Source organism: Barbatula barbatula, assembly GCF_947034865.1.
Source record: "Barbatula barbatula genome assembly, chromosome: 24".
Lineage (NCBI taxonomy): Eukaryota > Metazoa > Chordata > Actinopteri > Cypriniformes > Nemacheilidae > Barbatula > Barbatula barbatula.
The window spans coordinates 4185765-4209486 of NC_136787.1; the positions used below are offsets into that span (position 1 = coordinate 4185765).

Below are 23722 nucleotides of genomic sequence, written 5' to 3' on the forward strand. Positions count from 1 at the left end.
TAAAATATACAGTACATTGCATAAAAAATGATAAAAACCCTTGTTAAAATGCAGTATTTATATTTACATTTAAAGTGAATGTGTTTGTATAGTTTTATACAACAGCTATTTGTTTACTTGGGCCGTTTTATTGCTATAATAATTATAACTATAAACATTTTTGTATAGAAAAGAGAAGCCAGTAACTTTTAAGGGACGATTTCCCAACTTTAGCTAAGTAAACCCAGGCACTTTTAGAAAGGTATTTTATTCACGATTTATATAATTGATCTTTGATGCTGAGTGAGATGTGTTTTCAATTACACACACACGCACACACAACCGCGGACGCATAGAGAGAGCGTGTGTGAATGTGACGTCACGCCCCTCTCTCTCTCTCTCTCTCTCTCTCTCTCTCTCTCTCTCTGTGTGTGTCTCTCTATGCTCATGTGCCTCTCTGGTGGAGATTTTCTCTGATTAACTGTACGGAGGTGAATTATTCCATGTCGTATGTGCGCTAAAGAAGGAGGAAATAAAATGAATATGCAACACAGCCGTGGCATAAACAGCGCTAAAAAACAATCTTGCCATCCTTGTTAAACAGACACGTGTGCGTTTCTTTGGAGCTTTTTCAACTTTTTGGATTTACGGTTCAGTTTCGGAATAACTTGGTTGGATTTTACAGTCACTGCTGCGAGTAAGTATTTCGATTTTATATCTGAAAAATGAATATGAGATTTTTTTACCGATTATTTATGCATTTATTGTTTTTTCTTTAAAGCATCACACCGTTAGCTCACAAATGTAATGCTGTAGCCTAACTATAATATGACTAAGGGAGTGCAATAAGTGATATTACTGATATTAAGGGTGCTCGTTGTCGGTCTAAAACGTAGGATAGTGCTACTTTGTTATCTCAAAGACAGTAACGCGTGGCAGTGTTCGACAGATGAGGCTGAGGAACTAAAACGGGTCACTTCTTTCAGCATCTCATTACACCTCCCAGACTTCTCTTGTTTTAAACTAGTTGTGCATTCATTTGAATAGTAAATTGGCCTTCAAAGGTCGTTTCGAGTATGCATTTTTGGGTGTATGCATAAGTGCCACCCTTTTATTACTTAGAATTACTTCTGAGTTTACCCCAATTTACGGTATTACCTTTGGTTTAGCCTAAACACTCACAGAAAGATGATAACGAGTACCTAACAACAGAGTTTTTATAGAGTTTTTTTGTAAAGAATGTTGTAAGATTGTCTGTTACAAATTGAGATAGCAGACAAAAATTCCTGGCCTGTCTGGCTAGCTCTCAAAAAACACATGCCTTGAAACGCTGTACTTCCAATAAAATCAGGATTTGGGTCATGACTTACCTCAATGACATGGGAATTGGTCACATTACTTACAGGACAGTGACAAACATGCAAATGCATATTTTTATTAAATGTATGGTTTGTTGCAGCACATGTTGCTTTGAATTAGTCTGTCTCTCTGTTAAATGTTAGTTGCTCACATTATTTTTAAAGGTCATTACTCAAAGTTTCAAGCAAACTTACAATGAATGGGTAGACCCAACATATTTAGTGCCAAGGCTTCAATCAATCCAGTGGTTGGTCTGTTTTGAGCTAGAAAGCAGACAGGAAACTCTCCCCTTTTCAAAAAACACATATGGTTCTCCATCACCTCCGAGGTCAGGACTGGGTGCAGCTGTGGAGCTTTGCAGACAGTGCTGGTTACTGCCCTTCCTGCTATGTGTCAAACCTGCCGAGGGAGATATCACACTCCAAAATGTGTTCAGTGGCCTTCAATTAAACACGTTGGTTGGTGCTTTCTAAAAAAACTAGAGGGCAAGGCTGGCTTGATGCAGTAGATGACTGTGTTCTATTGTGTGCTATTTTAATGTCCACCCAGCTAGGGTGTGACTGTGCATATTATTTTGATATGAGATGTTGGGTTGAAGTTTTCAATTTTGTAGAACAATGCTTTTACTTCAGCGTCAGGGTTGGTAACAATTCGACAGTCCTCTCATGCTAACAGTTTGTTGTCATATTGGTGTCAAACAGTTATCTATAGATTTCCTGCTGGGGTGTATGGTAGGGCTGTAGTCAACCAAAGAAATGCTTAGTCGACCAAAGTCCTGTCCTGCGCAGCGATCAGTCGACTAAAAAAAAAAAAAAAAAAAAGACGCGATGTTTTGCATTTTGATTGAACATTTATTAAACAATCGTCATAGAACATTTATAAAACAACAACGAAAAGACATCAATAATACATACAACTATAATAATAATACAATTCTTTGAAAATGAAGTGATTTTTTTTAAATAGCCGAAATTAAAGTATTTAAAGTTGGGGATGAAACATAGGCTAAAAAAAATAGGCAACTGGTCGACCAATGAGAATGTCAGTCGACCAAGACGGCATCGACCGATTAGTCGACTAAACGACTAAAGTTGACAGCCCTAGTTTATGGCCCCTAATCTGGTCAACTTCAAAGACCTCAAAGACGTGGTAGACTTTTGGGTGGAATTTCAAGGATTTATCTTGTAGTAGAATAAAGACACATTTAGACGACCCTTCATTCTGTTAATAGGTAGTTTAATAGTCTTTGCTATTTTCCACCACGTTCTTATCATTACAGCTCTACAGTGTTGTGGCAATGCGCTGGTCCGTTTGGATATTTATTGTATTGAGTTATGCTCTTTTATTTGTATTGATGGATTTTAAGGGATTGTGTTCAATTTGTCAGCTTTTAATGGATTTAATTGGATATGTGCCTTTTGAATAAGTATGTTCTTTATTATTATATTTACTATTTAAGATTAGTTGTTGTGGTGAATAATTGTATTATTTGTTGGGTGTTGGGTGTTGTAGCCACTGGAAGTTTGAATTTCCCTACGAGGGATCAATAAAGTTTTTATTATTATTATTGAAGTCCCAATTTATCTTAAAAATTAAATATAATTGGATATGAAAAAAGAAGCCTATATGTATATATACTTAGCAGGATCTTTTTGAGCTTGTTTTTCTACAGACAGCATATTCAGTGATGTAATGTTAAAATTTTGGGGTGTGCCCATAGTGTTTGAGTTCAAGATTCTCCCGTTTACAATCATGACACAACTGTGAACAAAACAGTCCCCATGAAAACTGGAACAAACTTGATTGAAATAGAGCCGAAGAGTGGATTGAATAAATTAGATTCCGTGTCAGTAGTGAAGATTTGTGGACCCTAGTTACCCAGTTACTTCCCAATATTTGCATATAACAGTTTGATATAATTGTTAAAGCCAGTTTGCATGTTCTGATACGCTGATAGTTATGTTCACAACTTAAACACTGATGTCAGCCCGAATAACTTTGCTATCAAGTCACGTCATGTTTGGTGTTCTTTAAAAAAGCTAATGAAACAGGAAGTTGGTCTTGTTGCACTGTTGTGTCGGAAGTCAATAGAATTGGCTGTGTTTGGGGCACAACGTGTTATAGATATTATGGTGCCTATAGTAGTTTTAAGAAAGAAACCTAATTGAGTATAAAATGTTAAAATATGATTATTAATAAAGAAACTTAACTACCATATGAAAGAAGTAATAATGTTTACCTTAAATAAAAACATTTTTGTTGCTGAGTCTCTTAAGTGTGAGTCATGGTAAGCAGTGTACATTGGGGTGGGAATCGATTGGTCCCTTACTATTCGATTCAGAATTGATTATTTTTAATGTACTAAATATGCATACAGAAAACGTAATTAGGTCGCATTTGCCCTCAGTGGCCGACTAGTGTTGACAAATTGGCACTTTTGCTTCTATTCTTTGAACTGGCACATATTGTATTTTAATACAACTGAGTGCCCAATAAAGCCATTCTCATTGACATTTTCTGTTGGCTGACAAATTGCATATTTACAGAAGTATGATCATGTTCTTAAGTCTAAACAATGGCAGGTTTTGGGAAACACTATATTGCACTCATTGACAATTCAGCTGCTGTATGGTCAATCAACCAGCCGGGGTACTCTCCTTCACGGTGCCTTGTGGTGGCCCTGGGCGCTAGACCATGCGCCCCCTGGTGGCCGGCGGAGGCTCCTCTGGTAGGGAGGCAGTAGCGGCCCCCCGTCCCCTGGTCCTCCCCCTTGGGCAGACGGATGCAGGCGGTGACCCCTCCCGGCTCTTCCGCACCTGCTCCTCCCCCTCGGGCGGATGGACTCAGGCTCCAGCCTCTGGCAGGCGGTGGCCGCTCTTGGCTCCCCCACCCCCCACTCGTCCCCTCCTGAGCCGACGAGGCAGGCTCCAGCTCTGGTCCTCTCTAACTGACGGTCCGGTCGCTCGTCTTATGCTCCGGATCTCCTCTGTGATACAAAAGACCGGCCTTGAATCCTTGAATCCTGAATCCTTGTGTTGTTATGTTCTTATGATGTTTTATTGTGTAATAAGGACACTTTTCCCCATGTTCACACAACACATGTACATATAATGTCAAATGAAACCTAACAAAAGCATTTGCCTGTTGTTCATTCTTGCTATGAGAGCAGATAGCGAAACATCAGACCTGTATCTGATTTAGGACCACACATGGAAGGTTCTCAGATCAGATTTAAAAAGATCGGATTCCATGTGGTTTGTCGTGTTCACACTGACATGCAGTAAACAGATCCGGGTATCATATAAGCAAAAAAATCTGATTTTGGTGGAAGTGTGAACTTGGTCTAAAAGAGCTTCTTCCTGCTCTTCTTCAAAGAGAATTCCTCAATTAAATCCTTAATAATCAATCTGACGTAGAATGTCGTTCTCACTTGACGATACTGTCATACCGGTCAGTCTTTGTTCATGCATTGATGTCCTCACTTTATTTTGGAGTCTCTTTTTTTAAAACAACCTCCCTCCTCTTTTTTTTTGAGGATCAGCATTCCATTTCTAGTCGGGAGGCCATTGGTCACAGAGCCGCGAAACGCAATAAACTGAACAAGTTCCTGTAGATCTTCACAATATTTTTTAATGAGACTCTTAACAGGCCGCGCGCATCTCTTCATTGGGCATGCCTTTTAGACGGGTTAAAAAGCCCCAGTAGCAGCAGATTTCTTGGTATGCTGTCATATTTTCTTACATTTTCGTTTGACATGTTGGGGTCATGACGATGTCCTTTATGTACTGCGTGACATGTCAACTTTGTCTCTTGATTTTGGTGTGTGATAACGAGGCTGTCTCTAATTTAACTTTAGCATAATTGCCTCAATCATGACATCAAACTCAAAAGAGAATTATCTTGGGGGGGCCCTGGTGTTCAGGGCCCTGGGCTCAAGCTCATGTTGCACATTAGTATCACGCGGCCCTACCAAACTACCTAAGCATATGCACCACTCTTCTGAACGATGGTTACCCCAAAAGTAAAAATACAACAAACTCTTCTAAATATTGAAGAAAAATTTACATTCATCATTAACAAGTCTTTATCCTATATAAAAACACATAAAATAACAGTTAATCTCCAAATTTACTCTCCTAATGCAGACTCATGCAAAGCATGTTAGGAACTGAAAATCATTCCCATCAAATCGTGTTGAATTAGTTACAGGAACTCAAAATATTTCAGTTAGTTTATATAAAATAAGGTTTACACTCCTTTAACTGTTTAATTACTTTGAACATTCAGGTCACAGCGTTGTTCTGATATTTTAGCAGTATTTATGACATTGAAGAATATGTTAGTCATGTTACAATAATCTGAGCTAAGGTTGGTTGGGTTTCTAACTATTAAAACAACTTCTTTAAAAATGACAACTTTTTTTGCTGATCAGCTAACAATGTGGTTGGTTTACCCACAAAGTTGAAAATGACCAGATGACAGTGAGATTTGGTTTAAAGGTGAAAGGTCTCTTTAAGATGTTAAAATTACATTGGATTTGCAAAGATAAATTTGGAGTAGTAGTCCCAGTAGGGACATGTCAGACCACAGTTAGCTAAAAAAAAGGCCATAGCGGTCTGGTGGTTGTTGTTAAGGGACAAACATCTATGCTGTCCTTGTTAATGATAATTAAGTTACAAAGTGGCTTGAGAAGATTGGCAAAACTGAAACACCATATACTCTATGCATCTTGGTAAATGTTTTTTTTTTTGTTGTAAATGAACCTTTGTATAGTTTCTGTAGTCATATCTGTGTAAATTGTGGTTACTACTAATTCCTTTAAGTTGCATGTAAGTCACACATCCTGTTGTGGGCAGATCTTTGCCAGAATACACTACAACCTAAACATGACTATGCTGTTAATCACACGATATTGTTAACAGTTTTGTTCTGTGTAAAATATGAATGATAAAACTCTTCTTTTCTAACTATATAATATTTGAAATTCCTAGTTTTACCTGTTTGTTTTGTGATGCATTTGATGGTAGGGTGACGCAGTTGATTTCTATGCGTCTTAACAGATGTTGCTTTTTAGAACAGTCACACCCACAGGCCACATTATTAGCATGAGGTACAAAAAGCTTTCTTATAAATAAACTTGCGATGGTACTCATTGGTCAGTGGCTTTTGATAAAAGTGTCCACTAAAGGAATAAATTAAATAGATTAAACAATACATTGAACTGTTCAATTTCATTTGGTTTAGTTATAGCAGGATTCTGTGTTCTTCAACAAGTATTGTTTCTGTTGTTCTGTTCTGTATGTTTTCGGTTAAGTAATCATTGTCATCAATCCTTTAAGGTTTTAAAGGCTTATTCACAAAACTAGTTGACTGGTTTCAATTTCAGTGAAAGGCTGAAAAGAAAAGCATTTTTGTTCAAGATTATGCAATGAGTGACAATGTGTTATATGGACAGTTACACGATCGAAAATAACCCTTTAGATTAGATATTGCTTGAAAACCACAGAAACAAAGTCTTTAAGGCAGCTTGGAATACTTCACAGTAAATAGTTTTCTTCCCAAACAGTGTTGTTTACATACAGCAACATCTTGCTAATCTTAGTACTGTTTTCTGGTTTACTTTGTGGCTTGGCTAAATCTTTGGCTATATCAAATATTTAAAGTGTATTAAGTCAGTTCAGGTATCATTTACCCAATAAACAGGTTTTGAACCACATGAGTGTAAAAATTGTTTATCTTTGTGTCAAAATGGAGGCTGTAATGCATGTTTACACGTTTCATTATTATACTTCTTTATTTTAATGTAAACGTTTTTATACACTTATGTACTATACAGTCAACTCATATTCTAAGTGAGTTTGATGCATTTTTGTGATAAAGGAGAATCAATTGTTGAGGTACTTTTTGTTCTCGTCGTAATACAAACAAGTGAAGGATACCAAGGAACCACACTTTCCCACAATTCTCGGATAGATCGACACTCCAACCTTACCGTTATGGACTCTACAACAGAAAGAGAGACAACCATTTTATATAATTTAGAAAAAATGCTATCAGTTATACTGAGGATGTCCTGTTAAGTGTACCTTTAGCTTAATTGGTCGCATCAGAAGTTCATGGGTTTGATACTCAGGGAAGACATTGATTTAGTGTTTTCCACATTTATTGAAAAATAGCGATTTTTCGTGAGCACGCAGTTTTTTCAACATGAAAACGTTTGTTAAACATATATTGAAACCCACTACTGTTACCTACTTCTCTGCACATTCCATGAATTATTAATAAGCCTTCTTAATTATGGGCATAAAATAGCATCATTCTGTTATGAATCACATTGCCAGCGTTGCCTCAAAGAGACTATGCATCCATGTGAACAATTTACTCATTGTAACAATCCGATGTCATTACTTTTTGACAGGTGCTCAACAAGGCCTGCATTGTATCCTCAGACAGGCGACCAATGCTGAAATAGATATGCGATGGTATTGCTTGTTCTGATTCCAATACTCCGAATATTTGTGTGTGATTATTGCTTAGTAATGTTTGATTTAATGCCATTTCAAAGTGAACATTTTGTTTTAGTGGATTTCAGCATGAACAAAGATAACATGTTGATTTGTATAACTTAAAAATGCTTCATACATGTCAGTGATATCACTGAACAAACCAATGCCTATGAAACCTGGCACATTGGGTGTTTGAAAAGTGCTTTCATAGAGTCTGAAAACTGCCTGCTTGGGTAAATAATCCTTTCCATTGACACTATAGCAAATTCATCATAATCTCAAATGTACATTTAAATGCCAATTAAAACACAAATTCTATATTATATTGCCATTTAGAAAAAAGCTATTTACAGTAAGTGTTCACTGTGGTTTTCAGAAATAGCTGTCTTTCACATTGGTTTTAACAGCAGATACAGCACTGTAAAGATAAAAAGTTATCAAACTCATTCAGTCAAGTCCTAACCGGAATTCCCTTTCCACTGTCTTTATCCATTGAGGATGGCTGCTTTGATACTGCTGAAACTGCGGCTTTAAGCATTTCTTCAATTGGAAGAGGAAGTTCATAGACGTTTGGGCACAGATCACTTTTGTTCATTGCTATAAGTTCAGGGAGATCAGTGGCCCGAGGCTATATGATAAAACACGTACAATGTCAGGATCTGTCTACTTGTATTCCAGCACTATGGACCAACGTGTGTCCACGATAGGTTTATAAGTACACAATAACTGTGGAAAGGTCATCCACACTCGCTTGACATTTCAGCTCTAAACAATTGATAGCAGATAGGCAGAGCTTGCCATAGCTCTCATGAGACCAGAAAAAAGGTCTGTTTGGATATTTTTGTTAACACACAGGAAAACTACAGAAATACAATTCTATGACATTCATTTTGCTAGATTGCTAGCACAGTATTAAAACGCAGTTTTTTTAATGATGGGGACTTTTAACTGAATGTTGTTTTTATATTACACTAATGAGATATTTCCTCTGCATAACCCTAAAAACCTTTAGTCTAGATTTTGTCTATTTATTTAAGGGGTAATTTGACAAGGATATAGCGAATATTATCGTATTTTTTTAGATGTAATGCAATGTGTCAAAAACGCTGTATTTTCTACATACTGTGCAAATTTGTATCTCCTCATTGCCCCGCTTCTCTATTTTACAAAGTTCATCACTATGAGAACGGAGGTGTGCTATGATTGGCCAGTGCATAGTGGTTGGTCGGATACTGCAATTGTGTGACGGAAATGTAACGCCAAAGACCATATTTGGAACATCAGGCCCTAAGCAATTGTAATGACAGGGAAGCCCACCTTACGCGTGCATACATTTGGGTGGTCTTAGTCAAATCAGGATACCAGGAACTGACGAAGATTTGTGTAGGGGTGGTTAAACTAGGTGTTTCAGGCAGGTTCGGGTGAGCATTCTCTTTTAGATAGAAAACAAGAGATACTTTACTTTTTGCTATTTTCCGTGTCTCATACACGCATGGGCAACTTATAACACACCAATGACACAGTAAAACACGTATTCGTGCCATATGACTCCTTTAAAGGTAAAGTTTGTAATTTTTGCACCATTAATGTCACCAAATGTAATTGAAATGCTCTTAACTTGAAAACCAAGAACTTTTCTGGTTTCTCTCATTGACATAACAAGGGTTGCAGAAACACATTCAGTCATTGGAATACCCAGATGAGGCCTATTTCCTGTACAGGGTGTTTGGGAAAAGAAAATCAGCCAATTTAAATGAAGTTCCGCATTGATGTGCCTAATAGTTTGCTTTAAGAGTTTACGCTATAGTGCTACAGACTACCATTGTGTGTGTTTGTGAAAGCCCACAGGATGTGCTTGTTTGATTGGCCTTTCAAGGTCAAGGTTCTTTCCAGGTTATGAGGTATGATGCCAATTAAACAGGACCAGATGGAAACTGCATGCTAAAATGCCATGGTTAACGCCTCTAAATAAACTTACATGGTTTTCAATATCAATGATACTGCTTGTTGCTGTCATTAAAGGAAAAGCTGTTGATGGATCTATTATCAGATTCTAAAGAAAAGTCATGCATTTTATATGCTTTATTGTCACAGGAGCAGCTGAAAAATGTGCCTGTACAGATGTACGAGGCAACCCTACTAAAAAAAACAGCCGGTCTCCCAGAGAGGTTTTGGCAGGTTAAGCTGTTGAAGCAAGATGGTTTGAGATAAGTTTTGGACACTTTTTAGCTGTGCTTTAGGTTTTAGCTGGACAGGCTGGTTAGAGCTGGTTGTGGCTGGCAGGGATGTATTATAACTTTGATGTGCCCTGGGCACGGATGTTTCAAAGGCCACCTGGCATCACATATTTTACAAGAACAGTGTTGACATGTCGCATGACACCGCACTCAGGAATGGAGTCACTTGTCCGGCCGTTGGGGTCTTTTGAATGGTCCACTGTTGTGGACCTGACATTGATGAGATGAGCTGTGTGTAAAAATTTAAAAGATTTCAGCTTGACAGCGTACCATGGAGCTTATGTGGGAGATGCTGCAACTGGCGCGAGATGCAGGCATAACACAGTTAAACACGTCCGTCTAGAGTGTGTTTACATAGAAGAACAATATAAAAGTAGTTCAATAGAATAGAAAAAAGTCTTCTCTGTAAACTGCACAAAAGAAGAACACAAATTGATTTATTCATAGTTTTGCAGTACTCCACACTGAAAAAAGCCTATGACCTATCCAATTCATATTACGTGGGAATAGGTTTATTCCTTGCATAATTTACATTTCTGCATTAAGAAGATTAGCGCTTAACAGTCCATGCATTACAAATGAAGTAATGTCAAACACCAAAGCATTTATCAAACGTTATCTTAATAAAAAAGTTGGTTTTAATTTAGGTGAGAGGTATCTTTCGTGATTTCTTCAGGGAAACTCTTCCACAATGTAATCCAGCTGTCTCACAAGAATGCATTCAATGTCCATTAAAGACTGTCTTTGACACATTTCTGGGATTTAAACTCATTTTGTTATTTTGCCTTCTATTGTCCTCTACGCGTGACTTCTGCACACTTATATTACACCGAGTATTTTTACTCGCCTCTAGATGTCCCTCTCAACAGCGCGGCAATGCATTAGGATTATTTATTTGATTTATTAGCTACAGTTAATATTTCACAACTGCAAAAATTCTCCCTTTATTCCACAGAATGCAGCGCTACTTAATTGACAAAAGTAAATAAATGAAAATTGTACACATATTAAATGCCAGGCCCCCCTGCTGGTCTAGTGCCCTGGGCACGTGTGCAGTAGGCCGTGCGGTAATCTGTCTCTGGTAGCTGGTGGTTTTCAGTCTGTCCGGCTAAAACCAGATTGACCAACTAAAAAGTGTCCAAAACCCCTCCAAGGCCAGCCTGCTTCACCAGCTAAAACAGGCTGGGAGACCATCTTAAACCAGCCAACCAGTTTAGGCTGGTTTTAGCTGTTCTTTTCAGTAGGGAAGTTGGCTGAGAATGCTGTCGATGTGACCCTTATCAGACATGTGAGGTTGAATGTGATGACAAAAGCTGTGAATCTCTGACACTTTTCTTTGTCTTTTACAGGAACGTAATTCTTCAGGATGGATGACGAACAATGCTACTACAACGAAACTATAGCCTTTTTTTATAACAAAAGTGGAAAGTATCTTGCAAAAGAATGGAATACAGTAAGCAAGCTAGTCATGGGACTTGGGATTACAGTATGCATTTTTATTATGCTAGCGAACTTGCTTGTGATGGTGGCCATCTACAAAAACCGCCGATTTCATTTTCCAATCTACTACCTAATGGCTAACCTAGCGGCTGCGGACTTCTTTGCGGGACTTGCCTACTTCTACTTGATGTTTAACACGGGACCCAATACAAGAAGGCTGACGGTCAGCACGTGGTTGTTGCGCCAGGGCCTAATCGATACAAGCCTAACAGCGTCAGTTGCTAACTTGCTAGCTATAGCCATTGAGCGTCACATCACTGTGTTCCGCATGCAGCTCCACACCCGCATGAGTAATCGACGAGTAGTTGTTGTTATTGTAATCATCTGGACCATGTCTATAATTATGGGGGCCATACCTAGCGTGGGATGGAACTGCATCTGTGACATTAGCACCTGCTCCAACATGGCACCTCTCTACAGTAATTCCTACCTGGGCTTTTGGGTGATCTTCAACCTGCTTACATTCGTGGTGATGGTTGTTCTTTATGCCCACATATTCATGTACGTACGCCAGCGGACCATGAGGATGTCACGGCATAGCTCGGGTCAGCGGCGCAACCGAGATACTATGATGAGCTTGCTGAAGACGGTCGTGATTGTGTTGGGTAAGTTTCACTCTTCCTGATTTGTGACTAGCATTGGCCTATCATTACCTAAACCTTAAAAGCAGAATAAGCAATAATTATTTTCTAAACTCAGAAGTTGAAACATTCAATTCAGGTTTATTTATATAGTGCTTTTCACAATGTTTCATAGTTGCATTGTAATTTTGAAAGAGTTCAGAGATGACTCAGTTGCCCTTATGGTGGATGCTTTATCATCGGTACCAAATGCCTTCTTTCTCCATTGATGCCAAAATGACGACCTAATCTAATGACAAAATGAATGGATCACAAATTACATAACAGCAAATGGTTCATAAAAACATTAAATGGCCTTTTTTTAATCTGCAACATTGGACATCATAGCTTAGAAATGTTCTTGTACTTTTTATCTTTATTGCTTTTATTTATGTGTTTGTTGTATTTCACACATTCAGACAATTTGCATACTGCAGACGTGGAACAAGCCTTATTGTGGTCCGAACATAGCTAAGGAGACATTTAGCTCTATACGTAAAGTGTTTGTATCCGTTTTTTCCACACGGATCCGGCGTTTTGGGAGCCTGAAACCGCTATTGTTTGAAATCGGGTCCCAAAGTGGATAAATCGTGTATACAGCCTATCCGTATATATTTTGAAACAATGATGTCATCACCCCATTACGTAACGTTTATGCATATGCTCCAAATCTTCTTCACCGTTATTAGTGTATAGCTGCGGCAGACTTACAGCACCACATACTGATTTGGCGTATATACTACATCGGTTTAGCGGGTTTGTGTGTACGCAAATATTTCTTGAGACGACGCCGTGAAAAAAAGATCGGATAGGGATGGCTCTCGCTTCGTTTGGATGTGACTTTAGAGTCCATTGCAAGGTAATTCTCACACAATTTCTTTTGTATATTCAGATGTTATCTCCTATTTCATTAAAACAATCATAAGCAGATGGTTTAAAGCCGCAATGATCTGATCAACAAACAAACTATCCCAGCTCATGTTTGATATTTTAAAAGGCTGGGAAAGCTCCTAAAGGTCAGTTCTCTTGTTTACCACATTTTCAGAAGAACACATGAAACCGTGATACATTCTGGTAAGTGTATGAGGGTCTGCCATGTGATACGATAAATTTTATTAGCATCACAGAGCCAAATCACACATTTTCTATGAGAACGTGTCCTTTAATGAGGTCATTTGGAAACTTGAAAACTTGCTCTAGGGATTAATTAATTTCTCGGGTTGCTGTTCACATTTTGGCGAGATTCCGCGTCTTTCCTGTCAAGGGAGATCTTTTCCTGATTTTACATAGAAATAATGTACTACTGTTTAGCCACGCGCCAATATGGGCAGAATTGTAATTTAAATCAGCAAAAAACCATCAACTTGTAAGTGAAATACCTAAATGCTATGCAATGTGTTTCGTCTCAGTCCATTGTGCCAACTTGTTCGAGGTGACGAACAATGTAGCCCTTGAATGGTCTACAGCTCAGTGCCTGTAATAGTGGTGTTGTGGCCAGTTCCAGCGTTTGCCATGCACTGCATCAATGTCATGCCTCACTGGCTCCCCCACTGAAGTCTGACTCAGAAAAAGGAACTAGTCAGTGTGCAGAATCCCGCAGCACCAGCACTGTGCAGGAAACAGTACTGTTGTTGTTCGGATCGGGCAGGCTCGTCTTCAAGCTTTGGGGAGGATGGTGAGTGGGGGCCTAAATGAAAGCGTGGTTTGTAGACTATGACCTCACCCTGGAGAAAAGAGAGGTATAGAACCATTATTGATGTGTGGTGAAAGTATGCAATTTGCTTTAAATTATATAATCTTGTAAAAGTATATATCTGCATGTTCATAAAAGTAATCAAACTTGATTAAACTGAAACTAGATTACTACGTTTTATAAAAAGGTTTCATTGTAAAACTTGCAACCACAATGCCTGGGTGTTCTGGTCATTGTTGGGTGGCCTACAGTAAATCAAAGTCCAACACCCATTCTGATATTTTCAAACCTCCTTTAATGTTAATCAATGGGTTTATTCACCAAGGTTTTTTGTCTACCAGAGGAATATAACATCACTTGGAAAAGTAAACATCTTTTTACACGGCTTTGAAAATGTGTTTCACACAGTTTTTGTTTGAGCTTTGTATAAAAAGAGTAATACAATCTGCAATAGAGGTTGAGATCATGTGACATAAATACTTTGTTTGCCCAGGTTGTTTTTGTACAAGAAAATTTATAAATAAAAGGATTGTTAAAAAGACTGTGGGATCATTAAAGTAAAAAAGATCACATGTGAAAAATGAAATGAAATATTTTGTTTTATGTTGTTGGTAAAAAAATGTTTGTTTGTGTGTCGTCTTTGCCCCGCCTCTCTGAAACGGGCAGATTTTATACAAAGCTCATCGCTCGAAAAAGGGAGGTGTGCTATGATTGGCCAGTGAACCAGTGCGAAGTGATTGGTCGAATACTAAAAGCATGTGACGGAAATGTAACGGCGCTTACCATATTTGGAACATCAGGTTCCAAAGTAATTGTACAGACGGGTACCCCACCGTACTTACGTATAGATTTGGGCGGTCTTAGTCGAATCATACCACGACCTGACGTAGATTTGTGGGGTGTGGTTACACGGGACGTTTCAGGCAGGTCTGGGTGAGCATTCGCTTTTAGATTCGATGCATCTTTTTGTTCCGACACTTTTTTTCTTGCAATTTTACGTGTCTAATATAACACACCAAAGGCAACTTATAACACACCAAAGACACAGAAAAACACGTATTCGCGCCATATGACCCCTTTAATATGTCAAATCATTGTGAAAAATCCTAAAGAGCTGTGCTTATCATATTTTCATGCATGATCCACCCAACATTGCAAAAACGAATGACACACTGCAACAAATCACTTCCACAACCAAAAATTATATCATTATTGTTGCTTGTCAAAGGCATGACTCATTCATTGTTGAGAGTTACTCAAGGGCGTATGAAGTAAATTTGAAAAACAGTAAAGGGGGGATGAGATCATTGAATCATTTTCCATTCCGCTCATCAAGAAAAGACAATAAGACGGGTGTTTTATTCTAAATACGTTTCTGTTAGTCCTTGGGTTATTTTCCTCTGAAAATTCTTTGCTTTATCAGCATTACTGGAATACATGAACTCCAATATGCTTACATGGTGTAGAGATCATTTTGCTAAAACGCATGAATTAGCTAAAAATATTTAACCTTTTATATTAAAGTGTTAAATTTCACTTGCTGAATAAACACCTTGTCACATGACTTAAAGACAGCTTTAAATGTGAAAAAGGGGCTTAAAGTTACTCTGTGGGAGCAAAGATCAAATTGAAAGTCAAAATTCAGAGTGAAATCTGGTCTGGAGTGAATGTGCCGAATCCAGAGAAAGTCCACAGGAAACGCTGTCTGAACAGCGAGGGCAGAACAAATGACCGTCCGTCTGCCAAATCCTTCAGTCCCAAATCTCCAGTTAAAGTATGGACTAAGCACTTTCACAGGTGTGACCGGCTTGCTGAGTTCCCATCAACCCTCCTGCTAAATGCTGCATACTTTGACCACAAACATGCGGCCATATCTGTCGTCAGTTTTGCCAAAAAGTCAGCATGTGTTTTTGGGGGATTTTGATGATGTGTGCGTAATATCTCGCTTATCTCGGATGTGTCAAGGTTTGTGATTTTCCAGAACAACACATTTAATCAGCAGTTCTGTAGCCGATTCACATTTCGCATCTTTTTTGGGCGCATATTCATTATTTTAAATGCAGACGCGCCGAAATAGGGGGCAAGCGGTGCATCGAGATGAAAAAATGGCAACTTTTCAGAAAGGCGCAAGCGCACTGCATATGATGTGTCAAGAACCAACCAGCCAATATAAACAAGCTCAATGAAGATGGAGACACAGTCGATCAAAGCATAACTAAATCTAGTAGCAGAGTTATTGGGATGTATTTTCAGTGTATTTAATCCATATATCCTTAGTTTATACCTCCTCGTCTCAACGGCTATCGTGGCTCATGGTTGCTTAGCAATGACAGATGCCAGGAGAGAGCAAACTCCAGGAAGAATGGAAAAAGCAGGGCGGCTTGCGTTTTCCGCACAGTTTTAGACACGAAATGTGAATCGCTGCTTATATTGCGCCCCGTCATCAATAAAAAAGCGGCAAACACTACATTACATTGTCACATTGTTGGCCCCACCCACTGGCATTCAGTCTGAAGAGTGATTGGTTCAAAAATGTTCTTTGGGTCAAGCAAATCACATACATTGATACCCCGCATTCAAACAACTTATTTCGCACTAAACCTGAAGTCCCTGAAGGGCTTCAACACATTCTAGGAATTTTATCGCGAAATGTAATCTAATGATTCGTGTTCACAGACACAAATTTCCCCTTTTTTCGTTTCACTTAGCACAACTTGTTTTTTGAGTTACCCATCACGACTTTTACGTTAGGTTTAGGGGCGGGGTTAGGGTGGATCTTTATCGTTGCACGCTTGTAAAATGTTTGCGTTTTAGCTAAATCAGATTTTGCGGTTGTGATTTTAGGGTTGGGGTGAGGTAAGGTGTTGGTTAGCCACCTCTTTAAATTTTTACGACTTCCTTTGATATCAGGTCATAAATATATAATGTATTTACACTCACTGTCTGTGCATTGAAAGTCATGGCGAGTGACACGAAAAAAGGTTTGTGCAGACTGACACGAGAGGGTAGTTCATATCTATGAAGACGAATCAATGGCTTTTACATTTCCTGCCTATGCGACGTACTGCCTTGAGTCTGGGTTGAGGGCTTTTCTAAACACCCCAGTCATTGTGCCTGATGGTGTTAATAGGCCTTTTCTGCGGAAGTAATAAATTAAAATCTCGCTTTAAGATGAAGCAACGCTTTGAACAGCTGCGAATTGAAATGCTTACTCAGCTTGAAAGAGCAGCAGAGCTTTAGAAGAGGATGGGGTATTATCAAAGGCCGGTTGTACCTAACCAATATCCTAATGTGGATGACTTTTTCATAGAATGTACTGTACAACATCACACTAGAACTAAATGATCAACCTAAGATCAAGCTGTATGATATAAAATGTATCATTAAAAGTGACACGGAACTGCACAAATAGATAAAACACTCCTATGTGCCATTGGTCTACATTAAACAATGTTAGATGAAACAGGGAAATTGTTTGTTTATCACACAAACTGACACATTTGGTCAATGTGAATCCTAGGATACAGCAAGAATGTATGAAGTCCAACTCACAGCTACTGTCACCACTACTGAAGTTTACACTCAGAATGTTCACTCTCTGTTGTATTAACATTTGGGTACTTTTCTGATGAATAATTGAGAAATACTTGCAACCAAACACATATTACAATAATTACCATTACATAATACACAAAGTCAGGATAAAGCGTATCCAATTATTTGATCTAGCTGTAAGCTGATACGTGAGGTGGTATCATGTCAGGATAATGCCATTGCAATACCCCCCCAAAAGACCTTTATTAAATCATACATGTGTTTTATGACATTAAATCCTTGTTTAACTCATTTCAAATGATATCAGAAACCACACAAATTAGATTATATAAATACTTGTTAGCAAAATGTTGTAAATGTATCTGTTCCAGAACATGACATCAGCATGCTATGCGTAAAGTGCGGTTTTTGAGGTGATATCACAATTCACCCAGTCATCCTGGATTCTCTCAGTATTACAGTTAGTTCACCGTTATTATGTCTTTTTATTTACCAAACAGCACTGAGTTTTGACACTCCTGGCTTTGGAATCTTCTAGAGTCGGTTTTAAAGTCCTTGAACCTTATTATTGCAAAGTATTTGACTGTATTTTTTCTATTATATCAGTATTTTGAACAAATACTATGTTTTCTTAAATTAAAGGTTTCAATTTCAATCATAGTCCTACAAGATAAGATTTAATGATTTACATGTCCAATTTAAAAACCTGTTTGTGTTTTATAATATACATTTTAGGCTTTAAGCAGATGTTATTTAGAAGTGTAGATTCCAAACAGTACATTTTGTTATTGTTATAAATAATTTAACATTCTTCCCACATTTGAGTTCTTTTTATTGTTGTGCATATAGCCACGATCCTCAGATTACGTTCCTCCTCAGAAACTTAACTGTTTTAACTGTTACTTTCTGAGCAGTTTGGAAATATAAAATAGGTTAACAATGATCCATCCGTTCTCACAGCTTCATCTGAACCAAGAGCAAAGTGCTTGTTTTAAAGATATATTTTCGATATGCTTTAACTTTAAACGTCTATTGATTGTTTTATGAAAAAGAGTGTTTGTGGCATTGCATCAAGTTTCAAGAAATTAAATCTTTGACGTGCAAAGTACCAAGATCTCTCTTTTTGAAAGAAAGGTCGAGTCTCTGGTGAGCTTGTTCAGCGAGAGCAAAACATGTGGCAAATCTGTGCTGGAAACAGCTTGGTGGAGTTTATCTAACTCCTGAGAGTTTCCACATAACTTTCAAGTGATGTAAACCAGTCAAGAGCAGCTGCGTTTGCCTAAAAGATCACGACTCTTCCAAATGCATTTATGTATTGCAAAATATCACTCGTAGCCAAAATAAAATGAAATAATAAAATACCTTACACATTTTAAGTATGGTTATTGTTTAAGTTTTCATAGATACTTTTTGTTATTAAATTAAATATTTAAAAAAAAAAATTAATGGATTATTTTACAGAGCTTGTCTCTATGCATTACAGGAGAACTATGCTTCATACTTGGTGGAACAGCCGTTGTGTCGCCTATAATGCTTCACATGCTGCCTCTGTGAGCAGCAGTGGCACAATTGTAAAACACTCTGACACAAAGGAAAATTGTTGCTGTTTTTTTACATTACTGGACATTTTGCCCAGAGCACAGTACAGTACAATTACTCAACAAATACCCAGAAATACTTACTATTTTCTCTCATTTCTTAAGGTGCCTTCATTGTGTGCTGGACGCCTGGTTTGGTCCTTCTCTTGCTGGATGTGGTGTGCAAAGACTGCAATGTTCTGATCTTTGAGAAATTCTTCCTGCTATTAGCAGAATTCAATTCCGCCATGAACCCGATCATATATTCCTACCGGGACAAGGAGATGAGCGTCACATTCAAACAGATCCTGTGCTGTCAACGGCAGGAGAATGTGAATGGTACAACAGAGGGTTCAGACCGGTCTGCATCCTCCATTAACCACACCGTCCTGAGTGGAGCTCACCACAACGACCATTCAGTGGTCTGAGGTTCAACAGGGGCCAGGATCCTGTTAGATTAAGCAAGAAAATGACTGTGAAGGTATTTTTATCAGCAAAAGACTTTTTCTGCTTAAAAGGTTTTTTTCTTGATATGTTTTTTGTATGTTTGGACACTACAAGTATATGGAACTATTTAAAGGCTAATCCAAGAGGTTTAAAGCATCCAGTTTAACACAAATTATATTTGCTCCTATAATGCCTTAAAGATGAAAAAAGTTTAATGAGCATTTAGACAAGTTGTAATTGTTGACCAAATTGTTGCAAAACAAGGACGATTTTTGTTGAATGGTTGTACAGCATGTGTTAAAGTGAAGGATGTTGTCAAGTGCCCAGTGAATCTGTTTAGCTACTTTACTCTAGAACAAAATAGTGCACTTGAGGGACCACTGGGAAATCATTTTAGGTGATCTATGTAAAGGACTTGATGTTGGCTTGATTTGTTTTGTTGTCGCATAGTTTGTTTAACACTGGCAGTTCAACCGACGATGACATCGTAATGTCGGTGGATTAAACACTTTCTAGGTGGATCTGACTGACCATATCAAAAACTGAAGAAACGAATCATGATAATAAATGGCATGGTGGAAAATTTAAGCCCCCATTCAATTTCTCAAAATCTTTCACATTTAGATCACCTATGAATAGAACTTTGGTGGATATTACTTTGAACGTATAACATATAGATGACGTTTTTCAGGGTGTCACAATTGAACATAATTGTACGATTATACAACAGTTTACTTTCGATTATGTGTAGTAAACTTCATATTGTTATGTTAGCTTAGAAGGCTAATTGTATACTTGGTTTACTAGTTGTATTTGTCACTCTTTTGCCATCTCTGTTTTAGAAATAAGATTGCAGGTTACTTTACCTATTTTTATTGGGGCTGAAGTTAAATGGTGTCAATCCATACGCAAATTTGTACCGACTGTTTTGAACACTGTTTTTTTAGACTTGCTCAGTAGAAAATGTTTGTTTATTTTAACCACAAAAAGTTAAAAATTGCAGCTTTAACATTTCTAAACAGCAAATTTTTAAGGTAAGGCCTTACATTTATTGTTGATCGGTCAAGGGGTGTTTTACTGTAGTTTAGATGAGGGCTGGATTCTCACTGTACAATGGTTCTTAAATATCTGTGTGAAGCTGGGTGTTCTTCTGTATCTCAACATTATGCTTTTTTAGACAAACATATGCTATTAATGAATTCATTAATAGTGGTAATAGGCAATACCATTGAACCTTAACGCTGCCTGGTCGCATTGCTAGTGACACTATGTCCCTTATCTAAACTAGAACATACGCTTTACTTTTGAGGCATTTTTATAAATGAATTCAGGGAGTAATCTAATGCCTTTTTTATTCAAAGACTGATCATGTTGCCTTTGATGCCACTTTGCTAATACACGAAATAAAGAACAAAAAATCGGATAGCAAATTTTAAATTCATATTATTTTTGTAGACATCCGTTTTGTGGCCACGGAACTGGGTGTCCGTTATAAAGAACAAACACTTTGTGGCACAGCCATAATTCAGATGAAATATAGTCATGTTGGAAAAAAATCTTATGGTGACACATGACGGAAATTAAATTATGTCTGTGCTTTATATACCAGTGTATGTACTGTACGTATGTATATAATATGTGTATATATTCATGTATGTTAATCAAAAAGGGAATGTTTATTGTTTAAAGTTAATCATTTTGAGTCAATGTATAGCAACTTTAGACCTTTTTGTAAACTTTTCTCGAAAATCGAATTGTATCTTTTTTGGCCAAATATGAAAGAATTGCTATATTTTAGAGCTCAATACCAAATGTATTTGCATACCCTCCCTAAAAATATCTGAAATATCTTAATCCGTGATATAACAAAATATCAAACCAAGTGAGATTAATATTAAGAAGAAAAAACACAACCATGCTTTTCAAACAGAACTTAAACTTTGTCAGACATGAATGTGATGAATTGCCTGTGTGAACGCGAGGAGATCACACTAGAACAACAACATTCAACCTTGACACCAGTTGATAAAGTGAAAAAAAGCTCAATATTGGTTTGCCTCTTGCTTTGGTATTTTGTCATCTTATACAGTTGCATTCATTGCAGATATTTTGTGGAAACTGTCAAATAATCCAATATCAATATTCCATTTAAATTGCTTAAGTAAAAATCTCAGGAAATAATCTCCTGTTTAAAACTGAGGTGAAATGGGAATGGCAGCAAAATGAAACTAAATGTAAATGTTTGATCTTATCAATAACAGTGCTATTTTAACTTGTGTTTGAAACAGTATTATGCTAAATGAGAATGAGACTGAAATTTGAAGACTTGCACTCTGAAGACTTTTGGCCGAGATGCTTTTATATTCCATAACAGTATTACTAATTTTCACACAACAGTAAATTGTAACATTTTCATAAGTTGGAGGGTGAAAGTATGTGATTTGTCTTACAAGGAACACAATGTATAAACCTCTTGTTTTTAGTCATCGTGTTTTGTTACCAAGCAACTAACGGTTCAAAGTTAGTTTGTTCAAAGTACATTGTAAGCAGTGTTGTGCTTTGGATCACAGCCATTAAAAAAGACAGCTGTGTGTGACGGTCGTGGGCCATTGCTTCATTCTTGGTTGAAAACGGCAATGGACCTACTGATCATTTCAGGAAATGTAACCACATTCAAAGGTTCCGCTTGGTTTCACTACTAATGATGTCTCTGTATTCTGAATTACATTTACTTAACAATGTCATGCAATAAATAAAGCTCCTTTAAATAAATTTGCATATCCATCCCATCTTGATCTGGCATGCATTATTTAAATATTATAAGAAAGGGTTAACAATGGAAGCAATAGTGTTATTACATAGTTTATGACATACATATAACATAGTGTTATTGTGCAAATAGAAAATAGTTAATTATTCCATAATGTCATGGCTCACAGATTTTGAAAGATTTTCCACATTTCCTGCAAAGGAAATCCTTGTCCAACGAAAGAAGATGAGTGATTTATGCATTATAATGGATCTTTTTTTTTCCAGCCGTAAAGAACATGGTTAAACAATTGTGAAAATGACTGGTATGTGAAAGAGATTCCACAAGACAATTGGACTACAGTTTTACTGCATAAACCGGAGCAGCTGGGATCGGAATTCCTTTTTGTTTACGTTACTCTTAAGTCATTTCTGATATCGTACATGGAGTATTTCAAACAACTTAAGTGAAGCTGTGACAGAGAATAGCGTTCTCATTTATCAGAAATATGAAGACCAGATACTACGTTCTATAGCTACAACCCTGCAGTAGATCGAAATACAAGGCAGGCTCAAAATATACACAGCGTTCATTTCCAAAACTAACCTTACAAATCATAAAACTTCAAACTTGGACACAAATATATTCTCACATGCAATAATGGCTTCCCTGTTAAGCTTTTACTACAAAATACACGAAGGGGTCCAAGAACTAATATTCCTTGTTTTAGGAGACCACAGCTATACCAGGTTTTTCACCCAAGTCCAAAATAAACTAACCAAAATGGAAACAGTCAAGCTTGTATCTACTTTTCAGGTTCATACCGCTCCACCCTCTTACTCAAAGACCCTGTGTCAGACCCTGAGAAGTAAACATGGGTCAAAAGAATAAAACAACAACATTTTGGGATAGGCGGGGCTGTGTTCCTGTGGCTCCAATGATTGCGTTGCATTAGTGTTTAGTCTGCTAAATGACTAAATGTAAATGTAGTGTAAAATGTGAAACTTAAGTGCACTGTTATTCGTTTGAAAAAGCTGCATAAAAGTCACACAAACCATAATATAATTGGTAATAAATAAATATAATTTGTTTCATTGAAATATAATGTATTATCCATTTGAAATGTATTTTTTTTAACTTTCTATAGTTACCATCCTTGGTGTGAATGAGCCTTTAGGCTTGTTTTCCAAAAAATATCTGGTCAATATGTCAAGTTGTCCAACCAATAGTGGACAGTGCCACAAACTCGTATTTGGTGACGCGAGATCGAATCTTTACTCGAGTTCCTTTATCAATCCTCTTCCCATTTCCCCACAATGTGCTTTCATGTCTTGCCCTTACACCCTGCTCTGTCCAGTAAGACACAAAACGCCCCAAAATATAAGCAGAACGGTATATGAAAGCTTCTTTTGGGGTAACCATTGACAATTTAACAAATGTTTTGGGCATTACCCACATAAAGTCTTGTCTTAAGAAAAAATGACGAGCACAATAATGAAA

At 37.5% G+C, this 23722-nt stretch overlaps 1 protein-coding gene across 1 annotated transcript; it reads left to right on the forward strand.

The window, feature by feature from the left end:
- The first annotated feature begins 329 nt into the window (after positions 1 to 329).
- On the forward strand, positions 330 to 22261 carry lpar1 (lysophosphatidic acid receptor 1). The gene is made up of 3 exons (XM_079448088.1): positions 330 to 676; positions 11431 to 12186; positions 19153 to 22261. Exons 2-3 carry the CDS (start codon positions 11448 to 11450, stop codon positions 19452 to 19454), a joined length of 1041 nt encoding a protein of 346 aa, XP_079304214.1. The 5' UTR covers positions 330 to 676; positions 11431 to 11447; the 3' UTR covers positions 19455 to 22261.
- Positions 22262 to 23722: the final 1461 nt, after the last annotated feature.

What these genes read in the sequence shown, in the direction of transcription:
- lpar1 (XM_079448088.1), top strand. Translation starts at nt 11,448, where the DNA reads ATGGATGACGAACAATGCTACTACAACGAAACTATAGCCTTTTTTTAT. An exon ending in GACGGTCGTGATTGTGTTGG is followed by an intron (nt 12,187 to 19,152) that starts GTAAGTTTCACT and finishes TCATTTCTTAAG; the next exon opens with GTGCCTTCATTGTGTGCTGG.